Genomic DNA, 27859 nt, shown 5'->3' on the forward strand with positions numbered 1-27859 from the left:
GTAGAGCAGCATAAATGAGTCATTGTCTGTATGAAATTTTAGTTTGTACTGACTTTGATGGTGCTTTTAATGTACCCTGTGGTAAAACGAGGCAAATATCTAGATGAGTTGATGATGTACCCCCTAGAAGACCTCTGCGTACCCCCCATGGGTACACGTAGCCCTGGTTGAGAACCACTGCTATCATTAATAAAGAGTAACAGCCATATTAGCACATTAGCGAAGTCCTACCATCTGAAAGGCCCCAGGTGTCTTTTCATATTGTGGGTCAAATTCAGTTTCTCAGAAAAAAAAAAAATTCCACATCTGGAATTCCAAACGATCTCTCTGATGAGCTTGTTTTTATTTTTCAGCATATATTATTTTGACCACTTTTCCACTCCTCTGATGAACTCTTCACACTTCAGAAGAGTTTGTGGGGAAATCAGGCTGGGCTTCAAGAAGACATTCACATCACGTTGGTTTAGGTGGAAACAGTAAACTTGATTTATTGAAAAAAAAATCTATTACATTTATTCCTTTATTACACAGGTTTAAAATATTTAAAAAGACCTCTTATGGGCATTACACTTAAATTTTATGACATGTTTATTGGACTTTGAAGAAATGTACAATGTGTCATTTGACAGTATATTTTTTTAAAAGGGCCTTATGTACTAAAAACTTTTTTTTTCCATAGGTTTTATTTTTCTTATCAACATTTGTTCAAGTCATATATATATTATTAAAGGGGAGGGGAAATAAAATTACACAAAAAGAAGGTCTGCAAATACAAGAAGTAATTTTATTGCAATATACCATAGCTAAGTGGTCTGGGGGAAATTGGAACAGTTTGGAACTTCAGTACAGTTACAACACTTTGTAGTATTCAACAGAGGAATTTAAGAAAAAGCAAAGAAATGAAATAAAATAAAAAAGATCCCTTGATGAGAATTCATAACAGAATCACATGACCTAGACATAATCACATTGTGTGTGTGTGTGTGTGTGTGTGTGTGTGTGTGTGTATCGCTCTATATGGCTTTTCTATTGCAGAGATGAATGTGCAACAATTTTGAGATTCCCACTTGTTCAACTGGAATCTGAATGCTGATATATAATGTATATATACATGATTGCACTGCCTTGCTGTTTTTCTATGTGATTTCCTTGGGTAGCACCTTTTATTCCTAACTGGAAAAAAACAAGGATATGTTTACACTCGCTTTCGCGGAATGAAAAGCACCGCAACCCCTTGCAACGTCACAGCTTCTTGTTTATTACCCTAGCACTGCGAACGACTGAGGGTCTCAGCATGCTTGGCTCATCTCCCTTTGATCAAATTTTGCTTTCCTTTGCTTGGAAGGGAAGTGGGGTGCGGGAAAGGACATCATATATAGGTTTCTATTCACAGTAAATGTGATGTCATTTCCTTACCATGATACACCCCTTTGGTTGAAGCACACTGCGATACTCCTGGCCAAATTTTCCAGCAGAGATCCAAACAAGAAAACGGTTGGGGAAAACCAATACGTCTGCAGGTTGCAATCCATATTGCTTTATGCTACGTGAAAAGCCTTCCTGGCAGCTATGGGAGGAGACAAAAGAAATTGCACATTCTCCTCTCTCTGTTTTGCTCTCTGAGCTGTTTGGAAGGCGATTACAGCCGAGGCAGCAAACAAGAAAGACAACTGGGCAGTTTTATCTTCACTTCAGTACATTGAACAAATACATAAATTAGCACCACAAAAATTCAGCGACTGAGTACAATCTGGCATAATTACCACCATATAAAGTGTATGGATATTCTTAAAAAAAACCAAACCAAGTAAGCACATTTAATACTTTCTACATGGGCCATATAAGCTAGGATAATACAATTAAAGAAAAGAAGCAGCTTTTCTACATAACGAATATGAGGGAAGCATGCATTTATATCAAAGACCATAGCAAAAGTTTGCAGTCTGTGTTGAAAGTGGCTAAAGCAAAGAATGCTGGGAGATTGGTCAATGGCAGGAGATCACCAGTGTTGTATTAAAGTTAGTAAAATAGATAGCACCACAAAGAGAAATGTAAAAATTAAAAGCACCTTTTTAAAAAATTTTATTTTAAGAGGGGGAAAAAAAAGCGGATTTCCCTGCCATGTGCAATCTGCCATTTGGAATGGAATTAAAACAACAAGGAAAACAAAATTAAGGTTTGTGTACAAAGAGGCAAAGAACCAATTGAGACTCTTCTTTTCCAAATCAGGGTTTTACAAATCGTGCTGTTAGAAAGTGGCACAAAATATATATTCAGTTTTGCATCAAAACTTTTCCATCCGAGTTGTGTGGCTTTTGAAATGATCTTGATATTCATTTTGTGTGTGTGTGTGTGGACTGATCACTGCTAATTTGGGCCCTGATCCTGCAAACACTTATGAACATGCTTCACTTTAATCACGAGTAGTTCCGTTGATTACTGACACACTTAAGAATAGACTTTAAGTGTTGGCGAGATTGGTGGTTTGGACACAAACAACGGAAGGTGGCTGAACTGGGTTTATTAAACCTTTCTAGGTTTCTTATTTGTGTGAGGTGCTGGTGGGAAAGGTTGTTCTTTTACTGCAGACAGAGTCACATGCATGTTTTGAAGCCAGCAACATTTAACATTTAAAAATATTATACAATACAAATATTTACTTACAAACATACAAAAATATAAGCACCTTTAATACTTGGGAAGGAGATGCAGAGAGTGACTTTACACTATCAAATTCACTGATCTGGGTTGTTTAATTTTTGTGAAAATAATTAAATGGAGAAATGAAACATCCTGGAAATGATCATTCCAGTCTGCTTCATGGGCTCCATCCAAAGCTCAGTGAAATCAACAAAAAGATTCTCCTTGACTTCATTGGGGATTGGATGAGGCTCAGAAATCTCACGTTTCAAGGTCAGGTTGAAAACATAGTTTCAAGTTTTTCATCTTTTTTTTTTTTTCCTTTTAAAAAAATATCCATAAACAAGCCCTTGCTGTAGTTTCATGGCAAGAAAGTCTTTGAATCTGTTTGAATTTCTGTACATTCGAGTGGAGGAAGTTGAGTCCATTGGCGGCTGTGAAAAGGAGCATGCAGAGAAATGGACTGTGCCCCTTGGCTGGTGTGCAGGGTTGCTTTGCCGCATGGGATGTGTTTAGGTCATGTGATTCCAAGCCTGGCGCGGGAATGGCTCTCGCTCTCTTTGATTTGGATTCGGTAGGTGTGGGCGCAGAGGCACAGTTGAACTCAGGCAAAACAAGAAACAACCCCCTCCCCCAGAATTAACCCATCACTGTCCAGTTTCAGAACGTGCATGTGACAACTTTTTTTTTTTTTTTTTTTTTTTAATGGCACAATGAGGTTACGAGGTTGCTCATTTGGAGACTAGTTTTCCGGTGGCTCTTAGCCCATGAAGCAAGCTGGTCCCACCTCGAATCCAAATTTCTGTGACGCTTCTCCGAAGTCATTGAACATGATGTCAACGATAGGTACTTGCTCTACTTTGGGTGTGTTCACCTCCAGGACAGTCTTTTGATAGCCTTTCTTTGTCTAATAAGAGGGAAGGGGAGAGGGAAAGGGAAAAAAAGATGAGCTAATAGTGTCATTAATACTAAGTAAACCGAAGTGTATGAATGAGTCTCATGGTAATCACAAGCCATACGGAGTGGCTGTTTATAGGCTTAGCAGGAAAATGGAAATGATTGGAGCAAATTCAACCCAGAAATAAACCGATGGAATTTCACTGAGTAAATGCAACTGTATCCGTTTGCAGCGGGGACGAACTGGGCCCAGTGTCTGAATACATGAATACAGTTTCTCTGCTGTGTAAGCTTGTGCCGCCAATGGAAACGGATATTTACCAGACATGATATTTAAGTGTACATTTGTACCAACCTATCAACCTGTAAACCCACCAACAAATACAATATTTATCTCTTATGCCATATGATGACATCAGCACCAATCATGCATATTATCGTCGTACACATTGTACTACTGACATGAAATGGAAAAAAGCCACGTAAAAATGTAATTCTGAAACTTCAAAATGAAATGTTTTTGAAAAACACGTCACCCCCACAAAATGTTGGTTCATGGGAAATTTAAAAAATATTTGGGTTTTGTTCCAAATTGGAATGAAAATAAATTTCAAAAGGACAAAATTTCACATGAACTGGGAGTTCTGAGTTTTGACCAGCTCTAGTTGTGATCTCTTTGCCACCAAGCCAGAAGGACCTGTGAAGGTTACTTCATCCAGCACTGGAAGAGTGAAGAGCAGCAGTTCTCAAATGGTGGGTTGTGACCCCAAATGGGGTCGCTTCATCAGCAGATGGGGTCATGGCAATCCTGACCTCACACGCACTATACACACGAGGTCACGTTGCATGGAGGATGCTATTTTGCTCTACAAAATGGTATCCTCCATTCAGCACGACCTCGCATGCACCGTATGTGTGTGAGATTATGCAGTCCAGAGAATTCCATTTGGTACGCAAAATGGCATCCTTCTTGTGGCGTGGCCGTGTATATACAGTGCGTGTGAGGTCACGCTGCGGGGAGGACATCCTTTTTGAACTTCAACTTCCATGCTGTCTGGGGTAGGGGGAAACAACACATCTGAAAATGGGGTCATGCAGGGAAAATGTGTGGGAACCGCTGGTGTAGAGGTTAAAAATAGGAAATGAAAAGGAATGGCTAATGTAGGAGGATACTGGGATATGGATGACATAATGTGGGGGCAGGTGAAAAACAAAGGAGTGAACATTGATTCAGAGGCTAAGATTTTCAGAAGTGACTAGTGATTCTGGATGCCTCAAATTTTGGAGAGGTCCAACTAGAGAAACATTAAAGGGACCTGATTTTCAGAAAGTGTTGAGCATCTTTGTTGGTCACCCAAAATGGGGGCACTCACATTTAAAAACTCTTGGCCAGACTGTACCGAGTCTTTGCAGTTGTGCTGTGGATTATTTTTTTTTTTTTACGGAGGTTAAACCAAGCGTGGTATAAAAGGAAAAATGGATATAGTGACCCCCTACCCTGACCATATATAATCAACTGTCCATGACACACATGATTGTGTGGGATAATTCATTACTGTTCAACAAAAAGTGGGGAGAGGTGACTGGAATGAGAACAGACTCTGGAGACGTGTAAGCAGCTGCTGAGTACATACAAAGAGGTTAACCCAGCCTTCGGCACGTACCAGGGGCTGGGACAGGAGACTAGTAAAATTGTTGCGGCTGCAGTGTTGTTGTTTTACCTCCCTGAGGATGCTCCTGGCTTGTTGAGCAAATGTGTGCCATTTATTTTAAATTTATTAGCTTGACTATTACCCAAGCGCTACAAAAAGGACCACATTTAAAGTCTGATGGAATTCGCAAGGTGATGTCGTCTTTTTATCATGCCTGCTGGCCATACGGTTATTTCCAAAATATAAATAATTATTAGAGGCGCAAAAATGCCCCCGTGGGCATACAAACCTGCAAAACCAAGTGAATTTATGGAGGGGCTTTTTTGCTCTACTGTACCCACTGATTTGTGTGTCTCAGAAGGATAGGTTATATCACAGCAACCAAACAAGGACTATAAGATCAGTGAAAACACATTCAAATAATGGTCCAAACATTAGCCCTGGAATTCCTTAGGTAGTCGCTGTAACAGTATGAATCATGTCAGGAGTGTGCGTCAGATCAGCTTTCGCAGGAACTTTACTGCAGTGCTACGTTGGCTAGGCGCCATTACTGTTCCAACGCTAGGACCCAATCCTCAACGTCCTAACTCAGGCAAAACTTGTATTTAGGAACTTGGGAGCTATGCCTTAGCAAGCCTTTTGCCTGTTTCTGCAAGGAACTGAGTGCCTGCAACTCCCCTTGATATCAACGCATGTTGAGGGTGCCCACAACCGGATGATATTCACCCCTTCACAGAAGATGAGCACAAGTCCGGGCACCATTTAAAGCCTCACAGGTGCGTGAACCTTCTGCTGGCTCCCTGCACCTTCAGACACCCAGGGCCTGGCTGTCTCTGGCATGAGCGACTGACTAGCAGTCACAGAACTTGGGTTCACAGACTGATGGATTTGGAAATGGGGGATGTTGCAGAAGGCGACTGACGTTCCCAAGTATGGGTCAGGAAGACTGAGCAAATTCTCCAGATCCACAGCAACAGGTTAGGTCTACATGCCAGCAAGTGGCGCTCCGGCATTATATGCGTAGCTACACGCCCAGGTGAAAGGCCGTGGGGAAAAACTTGGAGAGCTCCCTGCTGCCGGAGACTTTCAAGGTGGCGGGGGTAGCCTCTGGCAGGATGGAGGCAGCGAGATGCTACACTGCTAAATATAGACATGGGAGGCATCACTTGGGCGTGTAGAGAGCCATGTAGGGTCTGTACTCTGGGTGCTCAGGTGTGTAGGGCCTGCTCTACTGCCCTAAGCTGTGCCTCACTGTCTATGCTGCTATTTATACCCGTGCCAGCTGGGCGTGCAGTGTCCGTACCTTATATGCCTCTGTAAGTGTAGACATACCTTTAGATTGTAAGTTCTTTGGGGCAGGGACCTATGCACCCTACCTGCCAGGAGCCTAGCACACCTCCGGGCGCGGTACAATAATCAATAACATGTTATAATGATCTTTGCTGTAGGTGCAGCCAGAAAACTGAAAAAAAAAATAATCGGGCCAGGTGCGTGTATGGTGTAAACTGGCATAGACCCACTGTGAAGCCCGGCAAGCTACACAGCTCAGGATCCAGCCCATTCTGTTTTGAATAGTGTCTCCTTTTAACAGTATTTTCAGGGATGGTATCATAGCACATTGTAATCTGAGAATTGACCCTTGCAGTCACACCTCTCAGGGGCAGTGTGGTCCAATGACTAGGGCAAACCTCTGTGACTTAGAAGACCCAGGTTCTAGTCCTGCCTCTGTAACTGTCTTGCTCCATGACATTGGACAAGTCACTTTACCTTCCTGTGCCCATTTTATCTATTCAGACTGTAAGCTCTTTGGGCCTGCGACTGTCTCTTACTGTCTGTTTGTACAGTGCCTTGCACAATAAATCCCCAGTCTCATTCAGAGTCTTCAGGTGCTACTGTAATGGTAATGATAGCCACCAATCACATTTCCTTGTTGCTCTCGCTGTTTATTCCTCATTATATTCTTCTGTTTGTGACATCCAAACTGATTGTTCCAATAATAGGTTGTATTAAAGTGTCTAGTAACAAGCAACAGCAGAGGCAAATGAACTCTTAAGAGGTCCTGTTTTCTTGCAAATAGCCTTAGCCACAGAAAGAACAAGGGAAAAGAAATGTAGAAAATGTAGGACACCTGTGCAAAATAATTTCAGACTGAAATGTGTTTCATCAAGCATATCAGCTTTTAAATCTGTGATGCATGATTTTCCAGCTTCTCTGAGATTTAATAGGGAACGGGGATATGGGGGGTGATTTTTCTAAGGCACATCATATTGTCAAGAGACACGAAATACTTGAGAATAAACTTCTGGGTGTTTTCAGCTGTGAGATGAACACTCTTCATCTCTCTGCAGCAGCATTAAGAGAATTAGAGAGTCTAATTGAATTTTCCCTCCCTGCTTCTATAGTAAAAACACACGGACTTCCAAATGGAATTTGCTTTAATCTCTTAAATTCTATGAAGGGTTTGCTTCCTTAGACATTTCTGTATTTTATTTTTTCTTTGAGTCCTGTGGATTTTGATCATCTCACAGTTACAGAAGAAGGAGAGGTTTTGCATATTTCCCAGCTTTAACAAACCGGGTCTCAGCATGAACCGAACTGGCAAACATTACACCAAATTTTCAGACAGGTAGGCTGCAATTTTCAGAAGGGCTCAGTCCCCAAAACTACATTCCAGATTTTTCAGAAGAGTTCAGCTCCCAATTAGGTTAAAAAAATAAATGGCTCAACAGGAGTACTAGATGTTTAGTACCTTTGAAAATCTGGCCTTTATTTAGCTACCAAAAGAAGAGCGGAGCATTTTTAAAAATTTGGCCTGAATTATGGGTAGTGAAACTTAAAAATATGACCTCGGATTTTTGAAATTCAGGCCCTTAGAACCTAAGCTGTGTCTGCAAAATATTGCACAAACGGTGTAACTGCATGCCCACATCTGGGTGAATCATAACTCAGTTTACTCGCATCTATAGCTGCTTACATACAAATACAGGCAAGGTGCATGCTATTTCTGTGGGCAAAATTTAGACACCTATATTTATAATTCTTGTCTCCAGTGGAAGTTTTGCCTCCATACTCTAAGGTACTTAAATGGTCCCTATTACAATAGCTTTAAAGAACCTCACAATCTTTTATTGTCATAATATACCACACGGTAGCACAGTGCTGCTATCCCCATTTTACAGATGGGATACTGACACCCAGAGAGACTTGCTCCTGGTCATACAGGGAATTCATGAGAGAAGGGGGAACCGAACCTAGGTCTCATATCTCCCAGCTAGTGCCCTAACCACTAGTATCATCCTTCCAACAGGTGAGTCCCTGTTTAAGATTGCCCTATAACCAGGGGAAAGGCTGCAAGCGCAGAGCAAACTGAATCAATTTCAAGAATGAAGTCACACAACAGAAGTGCACAGTAATGCAACCCTTTGAAGTCAGTAGCTGATCCAATATCATCAGTCTTGAATGCTTCAGATGTAAAAACCCATCACAATGCCACTCCACGCTCTGGGAAGTTGGGTCTGGTAGCATGCCCTGGGAAAACCAAACTCTTGCCTTTAGCCCTTTGCCTCTCAAGATCGATTTACAGAACTCATTCCTCTGGGAAATCTTAATATGGTGCAATTATATGATAAACTGCTTCCAAATACTTAAGGTAGGTGATTACTGTCCCCTTTACAGACCAGTAAACTGAGCCATTGAGAGGTGAAGGTGAAAATGTTCAGAAGTGGCCACTAATTTTAAGTGCTTTACTTTTAGGTGCCAAACAAGAAACTCTGAGAACTCAGCATCAGTACTGAGAACTCTCTATCCTAAGTGAAGTCAGTGGAAACAAGCTTCTCAGCACCTCTAAAAACCAGGCCCCAAGTCTTTCCAGTTGGGAACCCAAAAACTGAAGCACCCAAAATTAGGAGGCACTCCAAAAATTTTGAAATGACTTGCCCAAAATCATACACTGAGTAAGTGGCAGAGGTAGGGGAAAAAACTCTGTCTTATGTCCCAGCCCCCAGCTCTAGTTACTAAGCCAGACTGACTCTGCTTTGTGTGTATAAGCTCCTCCTGTCAGAGTGGATACTTACTGCACAGCCGTCAATGACAGCCCTTAGGTAAGGGTTGTTGTCGTAGGACATCTCCTCATCGTTGGAGCCCAGGAAGCGGATGGCTTTCTCGTAGCTGCCCGTGGTGGCATCCTGCCATGCTACGGACTGGTAGCAATTATAGGTGATATTCTGGTTTGCTGAGGCGCTCAAGAGCCTCAGGAAAGTCATCTGCACCACCCCGATGGGATTGCCTTCCGAATCCACGTAGGAAAGCTGAGAGGAATGGAAAACAAGGAAGGGAAAATACTAGGCAGTGATGTGAAACACACATCTGGGAAACTCAAATGCCCAAGGCAGAATTTTGGACTTGAAAATGCTCCGTGGAAGATTTAATCCTGTCACTGAAAATGGATACGTGGAGTTAGCATGCTGCCATCCATGTCATCTCTACCCATTCTTATCATCACCCTGTCAAGGGAAACGTGCATTCCACTGCAGCTCCCAGCTCTGGCATACATGTTACAGATGAGACAGTCCCTTTGCCTGGGCGGCCAGGACTTCATTTCACACACACAAAGCTACTTGCACAAGACCTTTCATGACCAATGAAAAGGTCAGGTTAGAGGATCCTGCTACGCTCTGACTGTCTATTACATATGATTATGCAGGACTGTCTCCACACCGCAGCATTTACCCTAGTGCAGCATCTTTGCCGCCTTTGCTTGGATACCAGCCATCCCTGCTGGTCTGAAGGGAATTTTCTTTCTCCAGCTGGTTCTGGGCCATTTGTGAATAAAAAAAACTAAGGCAAAAGTGGGGCATACTGTCGAGGGAAATCAGTGTAACACTTTCGTGTCAAGGCTTCCTGTCCTGTTGGAAAAACATGGAAATAATGGGTGGGATTTTCAATGGGACTCAGTGCTGAGCAAACTGTGGTCCCACTGAGGTCATTGGGAAGTCATTGCTTCAATGAGAGCAGAGTTAGGCCAACACTGAGGGCTTCAGAAAATCCCACCCCTCCATCTTCTGAAAGAGTTTGCCAAAAGTATCACTGCATACATGAATGGAGCACCTTCAGTTTTGTCTGTTGTTTGCCATGTGAGACCCTCTGATCCTCAAGGACATCTTTTGCTGTACGGACTGGGGTATTTTGCCATTCATGTCTACCAGGAGCTGGTGTTCCCCCATCAAATACCTTTCAAACTGATTTGCAACCTCTCATGGAGACATAATATTCTTGTTGAAAGGACTGATGGTCCCGTTCAAGGTAGGTACGTGTTCTCTTCCTCTGCATGCACTGGTTTATGGTATGTATGCAGAGGGGATACTTCCAAAGCCTCTCAAAATTCAAGACCCTGTCATCTGCTAAATCTGAGGGTAGAAGGATTTAAAAATATTCAGCTTTCACCTCTCGTTTACCCTAATGCTGGAACTTCTGCCAAACTAGCAACACCAGGGTTGGAAACTGGGGAGAGGGGGAGGTTGGCGACTGAGTAAATGAAAAATCCACTATGCATTTCAGCAGGGACTCATGAGATGGAGCCTTTCAAAAGACTCCTCGTTGTCATGCTGGTGACACCTTTACATTTTGAATGGTGCTGGGGCTCCAAAGAGATGGGACTGCTGCACCAACAGCTGCCAAATTGATTGCACCATGAAGCCTGGTGATTTGCTGTTACTACTGTGCAAGAAAAGTATCAGCAACTGAAAGAAGCACAAAGCAGTAGCACTGGTGAGGAATTGGCAGGAAAATAGGGCTATCGGGGGATGACAGCAGATAGAGAATCTGAGGGTGGCTAGATTGGACAAGATGAGGGGGCAGAAAAGGGGGAAGGGAGAAACAGAGGTTATTTGAAGAGGAGGGAGAGAGCGGAAGAGGCAGGGAGGGACACAAGTGAGATGCAGAGGGCCTAGAGAAGAGACAGGCAAAGCCACTGAGCTCTTGGGGTGGGGACCACACCCAGTCAAAGAGTCTATGGGTTTTCTATTTTTAAAACCTCTTACTGTACATGAAATCTACGGCAATTCATTTACTCTTTCCCATTGCTGCCCCCTTCCATGTACAGGTATGAAAATCTCTCTCTCTCCCTTTTGGTGTACTACCTATATTTTGCAATACTCAGCTATGTTAAATCCTCTACAGCGCCTTACAACGCGGAGCCTTTGATAGATCTGAAAGCAATACTGCTCTGGAAGGCTTTTCTTCTGCGGTTGGGCCCTCATCCTGTAGGCTATAAAGGCTAGGTGAGCGAATGGATAATATACCCAGTTCCAATGTGGTTTTGAACTCATTATACATATACAGCATCTCCTGTCGTGGCCAAGCCAAGAGAGATGACACTTATAAATGTGATCTATAGACTGTCGCTTCCTTTCACAATAATCTGGAGAAAAATTCCATCACACAAACAGTGCAGTGTTCCTTGTGGTGTCATAAAACGTCGAGGTACGGTACAAGCTGCAAACGGCAGGAGAAATTCGTAGCCAGACAATAAAATCAGGAGGAAAAGGTAATAACAATAAATAAAATAATAATAATAAATAATAATATATACACACACATATATATATATATATACCAACCGGTTCTCATGTCAGGATCCCACTGCGCATCTCCTCCTGAGAGTTAAATATGACTTAACACAAGAAAGCCATGCATGCCAGATGAGAAAATAAGAGCGAGCCCCAGAATATAGAAGGAGGGGAACAGAAGTGCTAATTGCCGAGCACCTGTTCAGGGGAATGCCAAGCTACGGATATGCCTCACCCAATTCCCTCAGGTCTCTTTTTTAGCCTGGGTGTCCAATATCCCTTTGAAGTGGACAGAGATGCAGATCGTTAGATGCTGCGCGAGGGTCCGCTCCTGAAGCCCTTCAACTGGAGCCAATGGGTTAGGTTGTGGGCACGAGAATTGCTCGTGGGAGCGTGGCTTTGCAGAACCAATCCTTCCCTTACTCGTGCTTTGCAAGAACAGTTCATGATGGATGCCCTATGGCACTAAACGATTATAGCCCTGAATAGGTGCAAAGCATCCTTAGCTCTAATGGGAGTCACACACACGTGTGTGCGCAAGTGCTGGAGCGTGGACCCTGGTAGGAAAGTTTTGTCGTCCTTTTGCTTTTTTAGCTATATCCATCATTGAGAAGCGATAGGGATGTGATCTGTGATCTGTCTGCATTGCACTGATATTAACCAGTGGGGAAGGGATAATGGGATGGAAACATCACACCAGATGATTTTTCTGTTTATTACGTTAATGTCCTTTTTGATCTGTGGGGTTCTAGAAAGTGTCCCAAAGGAAAGGCCGACCTTTCTAAAATCAGGCACGTTAATTCCCATTCAGCCACCTAAATAAGCGGCCTGTGATTTCAGCGGTACTGAGCATCCACAGCTCCCATTCACAGCCATGGGAGAGCCTTCCCATTGCTTTCAACAGCCTTTGGTTCTAACCCCTAGTTTCAGTGTGTCTGGGATGTGCAGAAAGGCACTCAATCCAGGGGAATCTAGTGATGGACTTTAACAGAAGCAGGACTGGACCCTTATAAGAGACCCACCACACTCATTTACATTTTTGACCTAAGTTAGGATTTCAACTAATTTCCAATCAAAGTTCACTAACCCCGGCCCCTCTCCACTTACCATCACCAGCATTCTGTTCCATCGATTCTACTGAAACTGGCTGTGTTCTTAAAACCAAAGCATTGTTTTTATGGGTCACATTTTTAACACTGGGGTATTTCATTTACAAATATCTTCTAGGTGCTGGGGACTCTTTTCAAAAGAAAATGTAGCATAGGAACAGGGCAAGAAAATGGCAGTAGGAAGAGATGAAACAAAGGGCTCCAAATAGCTTGAAGTTCCAAAAAAACAAAAACAGAAAACACCTAGACTGGCCATTCAGCCCTCAAAGTGAGTAAAAAGACTGAAAAAAGGATCAGTAAAATAGATACTGATTTTAATTAGTGAAGTACGTTGAGGTTAAGTCATGAGAAATTGCCCCCCCCGATGCTAAAAGGCAGAAGTGCCAGTGTTTAGCCCCTACTCTGTGAGATGTTCAGAATACAACCCCACTGTTATGGAGTGTGTGCAGCAGGAACAGCTATGGAAGCCATTGCTTTCTCATGGACAGAATCAGAGTGCCCAGTGCTCGGTGATAAGGAGTGTGGCTTGAGAAAATAAAGGAGTGTCTTGGTTTATTGGCTGGTTTTTAAGGTGGAAGTTTGATATGTACTGCAGCACAATTCTGCAGAGGAAGTTCCAGGAGGCCCACACAGCCTGAGCAGGTTGGCTGTGTGTGAGGAAGGAAGGACAGAAGGTCAGCTCCTCAGCTAGTGCAAATTGGTGTCGCTCTAATTACTTCAGTGGTACTGAGGATCTGGCCCAGTGTGTATTCTTTTCTCCCCAAATCCCATTGATTTTGATAGAGCTCATTACTCGCTTGTTCACTAGCCCAAGTGGACCTGAGATTCGTTCAGGAGCATTCTATTGTTTGAATGGCCTTGTTCAAGCTAATCGTTCCACACTGAGACCTACAAACAGAAGTCTATTGTGCCTCAGATATTGTTCTGCATTTCCATAAAATGCAGTCGTCCTACAGTAGATTTCATGTTTCCAAGAAGTGCAGCTATGAACCAGCCCCATGTGCCCATGGGGCAGATATTTTAGATGTCTGTAAAATATCCGTGCTTTCCTTCTTCCCTCCATTCCTTGGTTTCTCTGTTGTTGATACCATGCCTTGCTTAACTGACAGAGATTCGTCTTCTCTTTGAAACTTGTTAACAGTGTGTAGGCCAAGTTTTAGTTCATACAGGCTTAGAGAATATGTGCATGGTTTGAAATCCTTCTTCTTCAGTGGCTTTGCTCCATTTCTCCAAGACTAATGGAGTTGGGGTGGGAAATGGGACACTTCTGCTAGGAGAGTGTATTGAAGACAAACTCATGATGCCCTGAACTCTACAACAACATCAGGACATGAAACCGAAGGATCTAACCCCAGTGGGTTGGCTTACTAGTCTGTATGTTCCTTATTTATTAGAGTTGATTGAAATACAGAAAATAATTCACAGATGTTTTTGATGAAAACAATTCCCATTTTTCCCACTGGAAAACTTGCTTGTAAAAAATTTGTTTTGGGCAAATCTAGAATTCTTGTAGACCCAATCACTGCAGTATGTAGGTGTTGATCTTGGCTGTAGTTACTAGGTTTTGGTAGCATAGTGACGACTGGTTATGATTCAGAACAATGCCCAGTTCCACGTGCTAGATTCGACGATCACACTGAAGTAACTACTAGCTCCTCTCAGAGGCTCAGATCCAGCAAGGTACTTAAGCGAATGTCTAGTGTTAAGCACATGAGTAATCTCATTGGCTGTTCACATACTGGGCACATGCTTACTGAATTGGGGCTTGACTCCCCATTACCTTCCCCAAAGAGGATGATATAAATGTGCCTCCAATATATTTTAGTCAGCGTTCCACCTTAATTCGTTTTTAAATCGTGTCCTATGATGGTTATTAGTCCAACATGCAGAGTGCAAACAGTTTGGCCATAACCAAAGCGGACGTGGCTGACGTGCTCTGATTCAGGCTGTAGGGCCAAGGTTAGCCACTTACCAAGGAACCCCGCTTGTACTGACTATACCATGTGGAAGGCTGCTCTTTGGGCCAACGAGCCATTTTGCTCTGTAAAATATGAGACGGGTTAAAGACAAACAGAAAGTGGTGGGGTGCCTCTTACCAGTTTACCGCGCTTGAATTCACTGAACCAGGAGCCCGGGGTTTCCTTTGGCCAAGAAGTAATTCTAGCCTAGATTGTGGACGGCAAGGTGGAAGAAAGAGAGAAACAAAGAAAGAAAAGGTTACATTCAGTTGCACATCCTGGGTTTGTCCGTCTCATTGAAACCATCCAACTTTCTTTAAAACACACATTTTCTTAAACTTTATACATTGGTAATAGAAACGGTCTACTGAACCCATGGTCCTAACAGCTTCCAAAACAGAATATTCCTTGCTTGACATTGGGGTTAGGACATTCCACTGTTGCATACAGGTATAAATTGCCTTGCTACCCCCTTTCATTGCTAAGAGGTTAATGATCTGTAACCTCTTGATATCTGCTGATGGAAAATTGGTAGCACATTTTGCAGGTGGATGGCAAAAAGAAAAGAAAAGAAAAGAAAAACTTATTAGTGGTAAATGATCCATTTATCTACATGGAGGTTGGTGTGGGGCCAGGATGAAAAAGCAGCACTGAGAATGGAGAAGGCTGATGTCAGTCCAATGTCAAATCCAGATGTGCTGGGACCAGGAGAGGATAGGCTAGGAGAATTAATAAAACACCAGCATCTGCTTCTTGTGGTTGAGCACCAGTAATACTGTAAAAGGAATGTGTAGTCCGTGGCAGGTAATGAACCAAAATACATGGTGGAGTCTCAACTGAACAGTCTAATGATTCAGAATGTGACCTTGATAAGGAGATGAGTTGCCAAACCATCCTTCCCAGAGGATCCTTTGCAGCTGTGAATTTGAATATTCTCTCTTTTCAGTCAGAACAACGGATGTGTTTAATGGGGGAGGAGGAAGGGTTAGAGTCTAGTTTGTTATATTCCCTCATTATTCAACAAACGTCTTCATTGTTGTCTTCACTCTCTCCAAGAACAATGAACTAGCTGTAGGTGTTTTGGGATTATTCTTTCCTTCGCAGGATGAGAACCATCACATGAAACGGTGCGTTTTTGCCATGCTATGGATGCACCGAGATGGGATAAATTTTTTAAGGCAGGCAGCGGCTCTTAATAAAATAGCCACAAATACCTATACAAGTAATTAATGTTCACGAAGTAGGTATTCTCATTATTGCATATGGAAAATAATAGGCTGGATTCTCCTCTCACTTATGCCTGTGTATGTGATAGGAGAATCAGTCCCACTGGGAATACGATAATAAGATTATCTACTGGCAAAGTCAATGATGTAAGGATTTTAAAGACTATAAAATCATAATCAGATGTTGATAGTTCAATAATCAGTGACTGGAGGAGAACAATGGCGATCTAACACCAAAGACAAGAAATGCATCTTCTGTTTAAATAATCCCCAAAAGAATCACTGGGAAACTTTGCACTGCACATCACTTGTCCCATGCTGACATATATTTCTAGTGGTTGAAATTATCTTAACAAGTGAACAGTTTATATCAGGGTGCAGAGGAGTGATGAAATCTCTCGTCTACACCCTAATCCAGTTGCAGCATGAGAAGATCTTCTTGATGGTACTGAGAGGATCCTTGACAGCAACTTTGGAAGAGATCACCTTTACCTAGTGGAGAAACTAAATTCAAGAGTAGGTCTTTATACCTGATAATCAACCCCATAAAATAAAGTGGATGGATATGGGGCAATAAAGAGTATCTTACTGCAACTGAAAGACACTCACAGCACTTGTCATGGTCAACTGGAAGTTTACTGGCTGTCAAAAATGAAGTTAGTGCTGATTGAATTACTGCACGGGGATCATTGGAATTATGAGGATTTGAGAGCACTGCAGATTGCTGAATGTTAACTAAATCGATTCTCAACCGGTCTGGTACCAACTGAATGCCACGAACGCTCCTGATCCTAGTCGTGGTAGTTTGGAAAACCCAAGTACCCAACATTAATATCAGGAGAAATTACATCAGACCAACATTTCTCCACTATGTGAGAAGACTCAGTCAAGGTAGAAGAGGAACCAGCAGTGCTGAGGGACAAAACCATCAGAGTAGCAGCCACTGCTGAACTGGGGATAAAAAGAGTAGATTAAATAAACGTCATGGTGAACTACAGTAGAGACAGCGATGACATTTGCCTTTGTAAAGCAATGCACAAAAAAAATTAAGGTATCAGCATTCATCAGCATAGATCACCAAAACCTTGCCTAAAACACAGTTTAAAAATTGCTTACTCATTCAGTGAAGTGCCCTCAGTAAACATATTCCATGTTATGTTAGAAACCAATCTTGAATCTGACATTAACAAAACACATTGGATCTTTCCTTTCAATTGTTGAGTTTATCTGATCAAACTGACTAAGTGTGACTATGCACATTAGGAAACAATCCATTATCATCTTCAGAGGAAAAATATACAGTTTGTGGGAACTTACTCCTTCAGATTTCTTATCAGGGAAGATACAGGTCTCTCCACCAGCTGTGAAATTACAGTAAACTTTGAAAGAGTCCCTTGAACATCCTTGGTTGGGATCAACCCAGTATTCACCTGGAAGTTGGAGGAAAAGGGATTAGCCCATATGAAGTAAAGATGCATCAGAACTTCCACAACTTCTTCAGCATCAAACCCCCACCCATTTCCATCCCAGGGATAAGTTTATATTACAGCCAACACATGTTTCTACTTATATATTAATACAGACCAGGATATTACAAGGATTCCACAGTCAACATGCAAAGTGCAGTATGTGGAACAGTGCCATCATTACAGATTCAGAACTGAAACACTGCTGTGGTGATCCTACTGCAACCTTGTACGCACCGGGGAAATTTCCAAATAAATGTTTCATTAATTCAAACACCTATTAGCAGTTGTTGGAACTGGTAGTAGCCATAGTGTAGACAAGGCTCCAGTGGCCAGACCACAACCTGGCTCATAGCATATATCTATATAGTACTTCATCTTTGACATGTTACATTTATACTAGAGGTGGTTGGATATTTTCCATCAAAACTATTTTTTGGTGGGAAAAAAAATCGGGCTTTTGACAAAACAAAATTTTTCATGAAAAGCATCTATTTTCTGTGGAAACTTTCAATATTTCATTGAAAAACAATGCCTGAAACACTCTCCCCCCCTCAATTTTTGGTTTTCAGCCAAAACCTGAAGTATTTTGATTCAAAATGGCACTCTGACGTCTCATGGGAGTTGCCGTTCGAGCGCCTTCCGCTCCCCTTCTCCTCTGTGGGCTGGGCTGTCTGGCCCAACTACACCTCCCTGGGTGCACCAGGGCGAGGGACTCCTATGACAAGCTCCTACCCCTCACCTCACGTTTGTCAAAATGTTCTGCAGGAAAATACCAATCCTATTTTCCTACCAGCTCTAAGTCATACTACTTGGGCTGTGCAGATTTATGAAGCCTGCTGGACTCTTGTTCTATATTTCCTTGGTTCCCCCCGCACCCCAAGAACCTACCATCTGGGAAGTCCGGGTGGCAGAGCTGCAAGTCCTTGCAGGTACGAGCCGGGTTATGCTGAGTGCCCAAAGGGTGCTTCATTTGCTCAATTTCCAGTTTTAAAGAGTTCAAGGAGCCGAAGATCTCCTCCATGCCGTCCGCATAATCCATGTAGTTGTCAGTGTTTCCCTCATCAACCAGTTGGCTTGCATCAATGTTTCGCCTGGTCCTCTTGGGGGATTGGATAGGCAGGGGCTGGATGACTTCCCCAGGAGGGCCCTTGGCATAAGAAAAGAACTTGCAACATTAGCTTCCCAGGGAAAATGTGAAAGAAACAGACAAGAAAGCCACGGGAATGATTATGCTGCACTAGTGACAGGAAGCTTCACCGCCACAGGACACGCACACACAAGAGGTCTCAAAGGTCCATTATGGTACTATTGAAAGTCCTCAGTCACCAATGAATTTTACATGGCTCGCGCACATTCAACATGTGTAATAGGCGAGAGACTGGGCAGTCTGCTGGGAAAATCTTTTGGTGCTAAAAATATCCACCCTGGGTGGAAAGTCTTCCAAGAAAGATGCTCCACCTTCAGCCTGTGGGATGAACCTTTCCACACACAGCTCTCTCTTTTTTTGATTCAATCTTCTTTCCTCATCTCCCTCACTGGTATTTCTAAGGTGCCTATCTCCTTCTTACGGGCCCATTGCATGCTGCATTTTTATCAAGAACTCATGGGGCTCTCAGGGGTATGTCACACACTAATTCTAGATCTCGTTTCACCATACACTTCACCACAATGTGTTATACTTACAGGAGGTCCTGGTGGGCCTGGGTGGCCAGATTCACCCTTTGGACCTGTTGGACCCTGAGTGCAAAAACAGAAACAAGTGTGCATATCTCACTCAGTAAATATCAGCCGTCACAAATTTTCCATGCACATCATTTTTTATTTAAACTGCTTTCTGCAGGAGGGGCTCTCCCTCAGCCTCCAGCTACACCAAGCACACATGGTTCTAACTAGGGCTTGTCAGAATGGTTTTTTTGGATGAAAAATAGTTTTTTTTAACCAAAATGAATAGTTCTGAAGAACATCTTCATTTTGGCAGAAATTTTCTGATATTTTGCTAAAAAAAAAGAAGGTGAAACCTTTTTGGTAAAAGTTTTCAGCAAAACATTCATATTTTGGTTGGGATTTATGTACAAATGTAGGCTTTTTTTTTGTTTTCAGAACATGACAATTTCAAATGAAAAAGGTTTTCAGAAATTAAAAATGTTAATTTTTGTTTGTTTAATGAAAAATTGAATTTTGTGAATAGAACATACCGATAAACACTTTCATTAAAAATTTCTCACTAAAAATAATTGTCATTTTTCAACCAGCTATAGTTCTAACTTCACAGAGGAGGGGCTGTGTCTAGCTTAATTGTTTTCCACCCATTTCTTCACTTTGTGTCACACCTTTCAGTCTACCACTTTTCCAGTTTTCCCTCTCCCGCTCTCTCCCTCTCATAGTCCATTTTTAAGGTCTCCATCTTTACAACAAAATTTATTTGCTAAAGTAATCTTTAGCTAGTTGCCTTGACTCTACTGATCCGTAATGGTGACAGTAGGTTATGCACCTAATAAAAGTTCCTCAGCCTCTTAGTTTTGTATTATCTATACTTACTGATGACCCTTTAGTACCCTTAGGACCAGGGGGACCCTGAATGGAGGAGAGAGACGAAAACATCATTAGCATAGGGCAAAAAATGTGAACTCTTTTCATAGTCATTTTTATTTCTCGATGAATTCCTTTCAGTCACGTTTGAGCCCCCATTTTCATTTTCTGTGGACATTTGAACAGTTTGAATTTATTTGCAAAAAAAATGTTAACTGAAAGCAAGTCTACAGGTTGCTTGCATCAGTGTTTTCAGAAATCTGATTTTCAGTTGGCACATACAAGAGTTCATGTCAGCCATGCCTGTGCAACCTACTTGCATGCTCATCTAGTCAGGGGATGGAAACCCACCATGTGATTAATTAAAACCAGTACAGCTGAACATTCAAAATGTAAACTTTAAATAAATATTGCTAATCAGTTACAGAGTACAAAATTCAAAAATATATTAATTGAATAGAAGTAAATAACTAATAATGTGAGGCTATCACAATGGCCTGTGGGTACGCCATACACAGAAAAAGGAGTTAATTTCACTTGATTAATTATTTATCTTGAATTATATGCTAAGGTGTTTTGATCATACTGTTAATCTATTTCCTTGTTATACCATCAAACTTCTATGCTCATCTTGCAATCAGAAGAGTGAGTTGTGCTCTGGATCTACCAAATTATCAATTAACATAATCTCTTCCCTTTCCTTGCTGCTTGCTCTCTTAGCTTCTTAATTTGAACGTTCTTCATGGGCTAGATTGGGGTAAAACTCATTTATGTTGGTGAGTACTTACTCATATGGGCAGCATCACTGAAATCAATAGGACCACTGAGGGAGTAAGATCCTACTTAAGTAAAGATAGAATTATCTAGCCCATTGGAAGTACAAAGACAATGACTGGCTCAAGGAAAAAGCCATGGGTAATATTTGTCTTTTCCCTGAAATGATACCCTATAGTTCAACATAGGCTTGGCACAACAGATCATTGCCACTAAACCTGGCTAGGAAGCATTGGAGGATTATACTCATCTAAACCTGTGAGCTTCAAGTAACTTCCCAACAGTTCTATGCCTATTAGTGAACATCAGGAATTTATTATTAGTAATAACTCAGCACTTCAAAATGCTTCACAAACATTAACTAACTATGCTACCCAGTACCCCGGGGAGGTGTGTATCACACGATTATCCCTATTTTATAGAAGCTGTTTAAGTGACTTGTGAAAGGTCACACATCAGTGACATAGCACGGAATAGACCCCAGATCGTTTGACTTCAGTCTTGAGTTTTTGCTGCTTGACCAAATGGCTTTTCGATTTCAGCTACGTACCGGTAATCCGGGTGGACCTGGAGGTCCAAGTGGACCAGAAGGACCGGTGATACCCTAAAAAGTAAAGGCAAAATAAAGTTTATTTAAATGTATTCATGTTGGTCATCATATATGTACCATAAGTCCAGATTTCAAAGTTGGATGCTTAGTGACTGACGACTAAGTATGGAATAAAATCCACATCGTGCAGGTGTGAGGGTCCACACCCAGAGATCAGCTTGCTGTCCCAGTGCCTGACTCTTTAAAAGAATCACCTCATTTCTAGGTCTCATTTGTTTCCATTGGAGATAAGTCCAAGTGGCCCAATTCTCTGATCTGTCATAACGCGGAGATTCAGCATCTCTTTAGAAGGGCAGACCCGAATCACTAATCACAGAACCAATTTTGGATCTGGATCAGAACTTCCCTTACATTGAACTGTCTGGTGTTCTGGCTGGTGCCCATCTCTAGTTTGTATAAGCACAGTATCGTATATTTGTGTAGGAAATGTCACTAAAGAGTTAGCCAAAGCACCCTGTGTCATGCTGAGATGATGTTTCTGACCAGAGAAGGCCAACTCTGCTATTAAGCCACCTGATGAAAGGAACAAGGTTTTAATCCTTTAAGCCCAGGATGAAGTCTCAGCATCACTTCTCAGGCACGTTAAATGAAGGTCTCACGGATGGTTCCAAAGCACCCCTACAAACACCTACCTGCTCTCCTTTGGGTCCAGATGAACCCTGCGGTCCTGGGAGACCTCTGTCCCCCTTTTCTCCTTGCTCACCAGGGGGCCCAATGAGGCCAATTAAACCCGGATGACCCTAGAGAAAATAAATAGCAGACGTTAATTAAGATCAGCTCTCACAGACTCTGGAAGGTGCTGAGCACCTGAAACTCCCCCAAAAGACACCTCTCAGTTATAAAAGCAAGAATCTAAAGAAGTGGAAGGAAAGTGTTGGTAGCTGAGCATGAAAAGTGGCAGAAAATGTGCACACTTCCTAGTGTAATGAAAAGCACTAGGTTTTTTCTAAAGGAAATGCTGTAAACATGAGAACAGAAGTGGCACTGCTGTACTCTGGAGTCTGTTCTTTTCATACATTGACAGACATTATGTTAATTTCTACAAATAAGGTTCAGAGTCATTACCTCGAGCAAGCCAGGTGTCTATCAACTTACTGCTTTGCCTCTTGCTAACTGCATGTGCTACACAGCCGTGATAAGTAGAGATTGCATAGGTACATAAGCGTTCCCATAACAGAACGGACCAGTTAGTTTCCCGCATAATGCATCAATGCCAGGTAACACCCACAAAGACGCAAAACCTTGGCTGTGAATTCCAATGTGTAATGCTACACACTGAACTGTGGGGAGAAATTTCTTCCTGTCCCACTTATATTTCTTCCTGATCAATGAAACCATCTGACAATCAGCGTCTACTCTGAAGAAGATTAATAACTGGCGTAGTGGTCATGACCAGCATCTCTTGTATGGTTAAGCCCTGCTGTGAAGAGCTGCCTAATGCTATTATATCCAGATGCTATGATATCCCCAGCATCCCTCTTTCTGTTTTAGCACATACAGTGGTGAAAAAAGTGAATTCAGGATCAATGTGGAATCTTACTGTGTACTATGCGCAGAGGGAGAAATTCATTCCCAAAGGCCTATGCACCTCTTAAGTCTCATTTAAGACCTCAAAAGAGGGCTTAAATTGGATTAAAGCAGTGGAGAGACCTTGTGGAGCTTGCTTCACAGGGGTGGATTTCACCTCAAAAGCTACTGAATCTGTTAATAATAGAGGTGTCTTCACCATAACATCACTATTGATGTCTGTTACTTACTCTCCTTACAATCGGGATTGGGGGTGGAGGTGTCAATGAGTTTGAAAATAAAGGTATCTATGCGTGGTTTATGTAGCAGTCTCACCTTTTCACCTTTAGGACCTGAATCTCCCTTAAGACCAGGTAAACCAGGTGGGCCCTTTACAAAAAGAAGACAAGAAGAAGAAGAAGAAACTTAGATAAAAATAATATACACCAAATGCAAGTTTCTGTATAAGAGTAACCAAAACAACTTTAGACTACAGGGACATACCATTGGGCCTGGAGGACCATCTGGGCCTGGCGAGCCTGGAAGACCTTGTTCACCCTATAAAACAGTGCAATCCACTCCAATTAGGCATTCAGAGTAGAGGCTGTCCAGAGGTGAAATACTGGATCTGTGCACCCCAACTTTTTGGGAAGCTCAGATCTCTTTACTCATCCATGTGTAAATTCTGTGGCTTGGGCCCATCTCTAGCAAGAAGGATCATTCCATAACCACTACTAGATTTATATATTTTAACCTTCAAAATGATAATTATCAATGCTCCAGGGGCACACACACAGCAATCTGAGCCTGATACAAAGGCCACTGAAGTCAGGAGTCTGTCTAGCAACTTTAAGACGCTTTGGATCAAGTCTTCTGAAGTTAAAATAAACAAACAGAAAAGCAAAACACCAGGCTTAATCTTCAAGTCCTTCTTTACTCCGGACTTAGTTGCAATGAGAGTTTTGCCTGAGTGTGCCAAAGAAACTAAAGTCAATAGGACTTTGTCTACCAAGTGCCTAAGTCTCTTTTGAAAATGGGATGTAGGAGCTTTGGACAATTTTACTCTAAACCTTCTTAAACTTTTAATAAAAAATTAAAACCAAACAAATAGACTTTCCCTTGAATTCCCCATCCATGCCATAAGTACAATAAATACCAACCCAGCCCATCCTTCCCACCCTAAAACTCAGCCAAAAGCCCTGGGAAAGAACAGATCTTGCATCAGGCTTTAAAAGTCAACAGACTTGGACTCTACTGGACCATTGGGGGGGAAGTGAATTCTAGAGTCATGACCTTTCCACTAAAATCAGCTACCCACCAGACATCAAACAATCAAATATAGGGACTGTTAGTTTCTGTGCTCCGGCTACAGTGGTGCATGGGGTGAAAGGCATCCTCTAAGATAGATGCTTTATTGTCAGGCCTGGTCATTATTCCTGTTCAAAAACTTGCTGGGGCTACCCTCACTTTTTAAATACTCACCACTGGGCCAGGAATTCCCCGAAGGCCATCAGGACCAGGTTTCCCTGGAGCTCCCTGGGGACCCACTGGACCTGTCTTCCCAGGAGGTCCTTCCAGACCAGATTCACCCTGGAGGCAAGCAACAAAGTGATTCAGTTTGCAATTGGGCATTAAATTGCTCCTTAAATAGTCTAATTACAGTTGATTAGACCTAGTGTGATGGGTGCAATTTCCTCCCTATTTTTATATCTTCCAATGAGCTGCTCTTCCTGCTATGCCCCATCCTGTCTCTAGCGCACCCAATGAAAGCCAGATCCTGGAGTTGCAGTTCTTTTCCAGTTCCACCTGTTTACTGACTAACTTGCAGTAGCATTGCTTGGACTGTAAGCACTACCATCTTTTTGTTCTATGTTTGTACTGCACCTCACACAATAGTCCATGTCTAGGACTCCTGGGTGCTACACAGTGTAAATCATTAACAATGTAACTTACAATACCATTTGCAACACTATAATTTTGGCTCAACATTGTTACTGAGATAATCACTGCTTGATAATATCATGTTTGCTTCCTGTATACACAGTACTATTTGCAAAACAGTAAATTGCAGTATATGGCACTTTTATTACCAAAACCATATTCCAGAGCCCTTTACAATTCCATAAATATCCAGCAAAATTGGTTAAATGGCAAAACAAACACTTAGAAGATAAGTCTTCATTTGAAGCTGATGGCCCCAAAATCCAGGTTTAATGGTTTGTTGAAACACAAAGTGAAATTAACATTCTGTTCTTTCCAGATAACAAGATTTTATGAGGAGTTGCATACAAAGGCCTGCAGAGGGAACAGCTGAAGATCCTGATTTTGTCAACATTCCTTACCTTGGCTCCTTTCTCTCCTTGTCTTCCTTCAGGACCTGCTGGACCAGGAGGACCCTAATGAGAACATGAAACAGAAGCATTAGCATCTTAGATCACAGCTTGCCTGGAATGGCTGTGGTGATATTTACAGGGATACTGTAAACAAGGAGGAAAAGAATACCAAGGTGTCTATCTGCCAATGGCCTTAAAAATTAACACCCTTAGAAATTAACCTTCCACCCTTCTCAGATGAACATTTGGCAGAGAAATCCTGAAATAGGATGGGAGAGCCAAAAGTTTTATCTCATTTTATTTTGGATACCAGTGACCTAAAGCCCATGCAATTCAATAGGCATCTTTCCATTAACTTCCATAGGCTTTGGATTGACCTCTAAACCCGGCCAACAAACTATTACATTTCAGCATGGGAATTTTCTCACATTTTGTTCCTAGTTTTCAGAAGATAAATCATTCTGTGTTACTGAAGCCATTTTGGGGAGTGCTCCCACATGCATACATAAGGTATGCACATGCATACATTTTTGGGAGGGCTGGTGCCTAAAGGCCAAATTCCCCTGTCTTGTGGACTCTCTGCTTATTTGTGTTTGCAGGATCAGACCACAAACAGACAGGCAAATGCAGATTAAGATATTTCTTTAACAATTGTTTTTAGTGCATATTATTTTTTCTGAGTATTTTGCATACGGGCCAGAGCTCCCTCTGGTGTAAATAGGCAGAGCTCCATTGGCTCGGCCCCCATATTTCAATAGTACAATTTTGCAAGGTTGCTATTGAAATGACAAACGTTGCCCATGCAAAGCAGAACTCTAAGAACTATACTGAGTGAACTGATTGGATAAGGTCTGTTAGAATTAAAGCATAATAATGATACTAATTTCAGAAAAATCATTAAAATGTAAATTAAACTACATTCTAACAAATTAACTTACCCTTTTCCCTGGGGGACCTGATGGGCCCGGCTCTCCAGTTGGGCCAGGAGACCCCTACATTAAAAGTGGAAGAAAACAACTCATAAGTGTAAGGTGACATGTACAAGAACCAGACCAGGTATCTAACATGTGATCTAACCAGTTCTAGTTTGCACTAGAATTAAGAAGAGGCAGACAATACGAGGTCTCACTGCTAATCAGAGAAGCTGGTATCTCACTTTCTCCATCTTACGATGTAAGAACAAAAGGGTGACTTGAACTATAATAGGCATCTTAAAATGAATGAAAGGAAACATATAATATACTCTAGCTACAGAGTCCATTGCTGCCATCCAAGAAATACTGCAGCTGGACTTATAAAGAGAAGAGAGGGGTAGATTTGCACAGCACAAATGGAAGTCAGCTGTTTGGGTGCGTAACTGCCATTTGTCCCTAACAGACGTTATATACCAGAATGTACTTACAGTCTGACCAGGTTCACCATCATCACCTTTGTCACCTGTGGGACCATCTTGACCCTAGGAGGAGGAAAAGGAGTTTTATGTACTAAGAATTGCCCTTCTCCAGTCAAGGGTGAAAGCAGTTCATTCTGACTGCATCACTGAGATAATTTATGAATGGTTGGGACTTACAGCTGGGCCAGGTTCTCCAGGGGGACCAGGATCACCAGGAAAACCAGCTGGACCCTGGAAGGAGAAAGATATCGCAAGGTCAGCTGCCGTACAGTTCCGGAGAACTCTAAAGCTGAAGATATTATAAACTAGGACTATTCATCCCAATGGAATTGGTTTGAACTTGTGCACCACTAGAAGGTCTGGTTCATTTGACTGTCAAACCATCTAAGCTTCCTTGAGCATTTTTTCAATACAGTTTCCAAAAAGGAACCCTCCATTTAACAGTCTTCCTACATGATGGGCTACTTACAGGGCTACCTTTCGGTCCATCATCACCCGGTGGACCTTTGGGGCCAGGAGGACCAGCAGCACCGGAGGGGCCTGCTTCTCCCTTTTCACCTCTTTCTCCTTTAGGACCCTGTAGAGAAAACAGGATTTTCCATTATGGAGAGAAAAAGCTGGCATGTACTGATTTGTTTTGTCTTTCCATTACACCTCTCAGGACAAATGGACATTATTTATTATGAATACCACCCGCTCCAATAAATAGACGGCTCCTGTGTTGTTCTTATTAAGGCATGGAGACTTTAATTTCACAACCACCTTCTTTTTGGTTAAAGAGCACAGCAAGGCCAGCTTGCTGTAAGCTACAGCCAACCACAGTCAGTTCAGCCTCCTGTAGTCTACAACCCTTCCTTCCAAAATGGAGATTGACTCAGTCTCTGCATCCTTACCCATGAATGACCCTTGTTCCACACAGCACCCTTCTGAAACCTCAAGGCAAAGCATAGGGAAAGACATCCCTGAACAACCTTAGATTTTCAGGGAGCGCTGTGCAGAATGAATTCCATTGAGAACACCTGGCCATTAGCCCTGATCCTTATAGAATATAGAATCCTAGAAGATGAGGGTTGGAAGGGACCCAAGAGGTCATCTCGTCCAACTCCCTGCCCAAAGCAGGACCAACCCCCACTAAATGTTTCAGAAAGGCTTGAGAGAGTCAGGAAACCTTCTCTGTGCAAATACATGATTCAGATT

General features: G+C 42.2%; 1 protein-coding gene across 3 annotated transcripts in view; it reads right to left on the minus strand.

Annotated features, from left to right (window-relative positions):
- Window positions 1–472: 472 nt before the first annotated feature.
- COL5A1 (collagen type V alpha 1 chain) overlaps window positions 473–27859 on the minus strand; it is a 233198-nt gene continuing 205811 nt past the window's right edge. The window contains exons 50-66 of one of the 3 annotated variants that reach the window (XM_067541841.1): window positions 27132–27239; window positions 26840–26893; window positions 26672–26725; window positions 26208–26261; window positions 25279–25332; window positions 24419–24526; window positions 23441–23494; window positions 23273–23326; window positions 22063–22170; window positions 21371–21424; window positions 20056–20091; window positions 19201–19254; window positions 18406–18664; window positions 17366–17478; window positions 14837–14905; window positions 9263–9496; window positions 473–3547 (exon numbers count right to left, since the gene is read on the minus strand). In XM_067541841.1, the coding sequence (XP_067397942.1) occupies window positions 3401–3547; window positions 9263–9496; window positions 14837–14905; window positions 17366–17478; window positions 18406–18664; window positions 19201–19254; window positions 20056–20091; window positions 21371–21424; window positions 22063–22170; window positions 23273–23326; window positions 23441–23494; window positions 24419–24526; window positions 25279–25332; window positions 26208–26261; window positions 26672–26725; window positions 26840–26893; window positions 27132–27239 (1614 nt within the window). In that variant the 3' untranslated portion in view covers window positions 473–3400. Of the gene's footprint in view, window positions 3548–9262; window positions 9497–14836; window positions 14906–14960; window positions 15030–17365; window positions 17479–18405; window positions 18665–19200; window positions 19255–20055; window positions 20092–21370; window positions 21425–22062; window positions 22171–23272; window positions 23327–23440; window positions 23495–24418; window positions 24527–25278; window positions 25333–26207; window positions 26262–26671; window positions 26726–26839; window positions 26894–27131; window positions 27240–27859 lie in introns of all 3 variants that reach the window. The other 2 variants (XM_067541840.1, XM_067541842.1) reach the window with 2 other exon arrangements.

The sequence above is a fragment of the Emydura macquarii genome, unplaced genomic scaffold (assembly GCF_026122565.2).
Source record: "Emydura macquarii macquarii isolate MOO-44397 ecotype Brisbane River unplaced genomic scaffold, CSIRO-AGI_Emac_v2 contig_691, whole genome shotgun sequence".
Lineage (NCBI taxonomy): Eukaryota > Metazoa > Chordata > Testudines > Chelidae > Emydura > Emydura macquarii.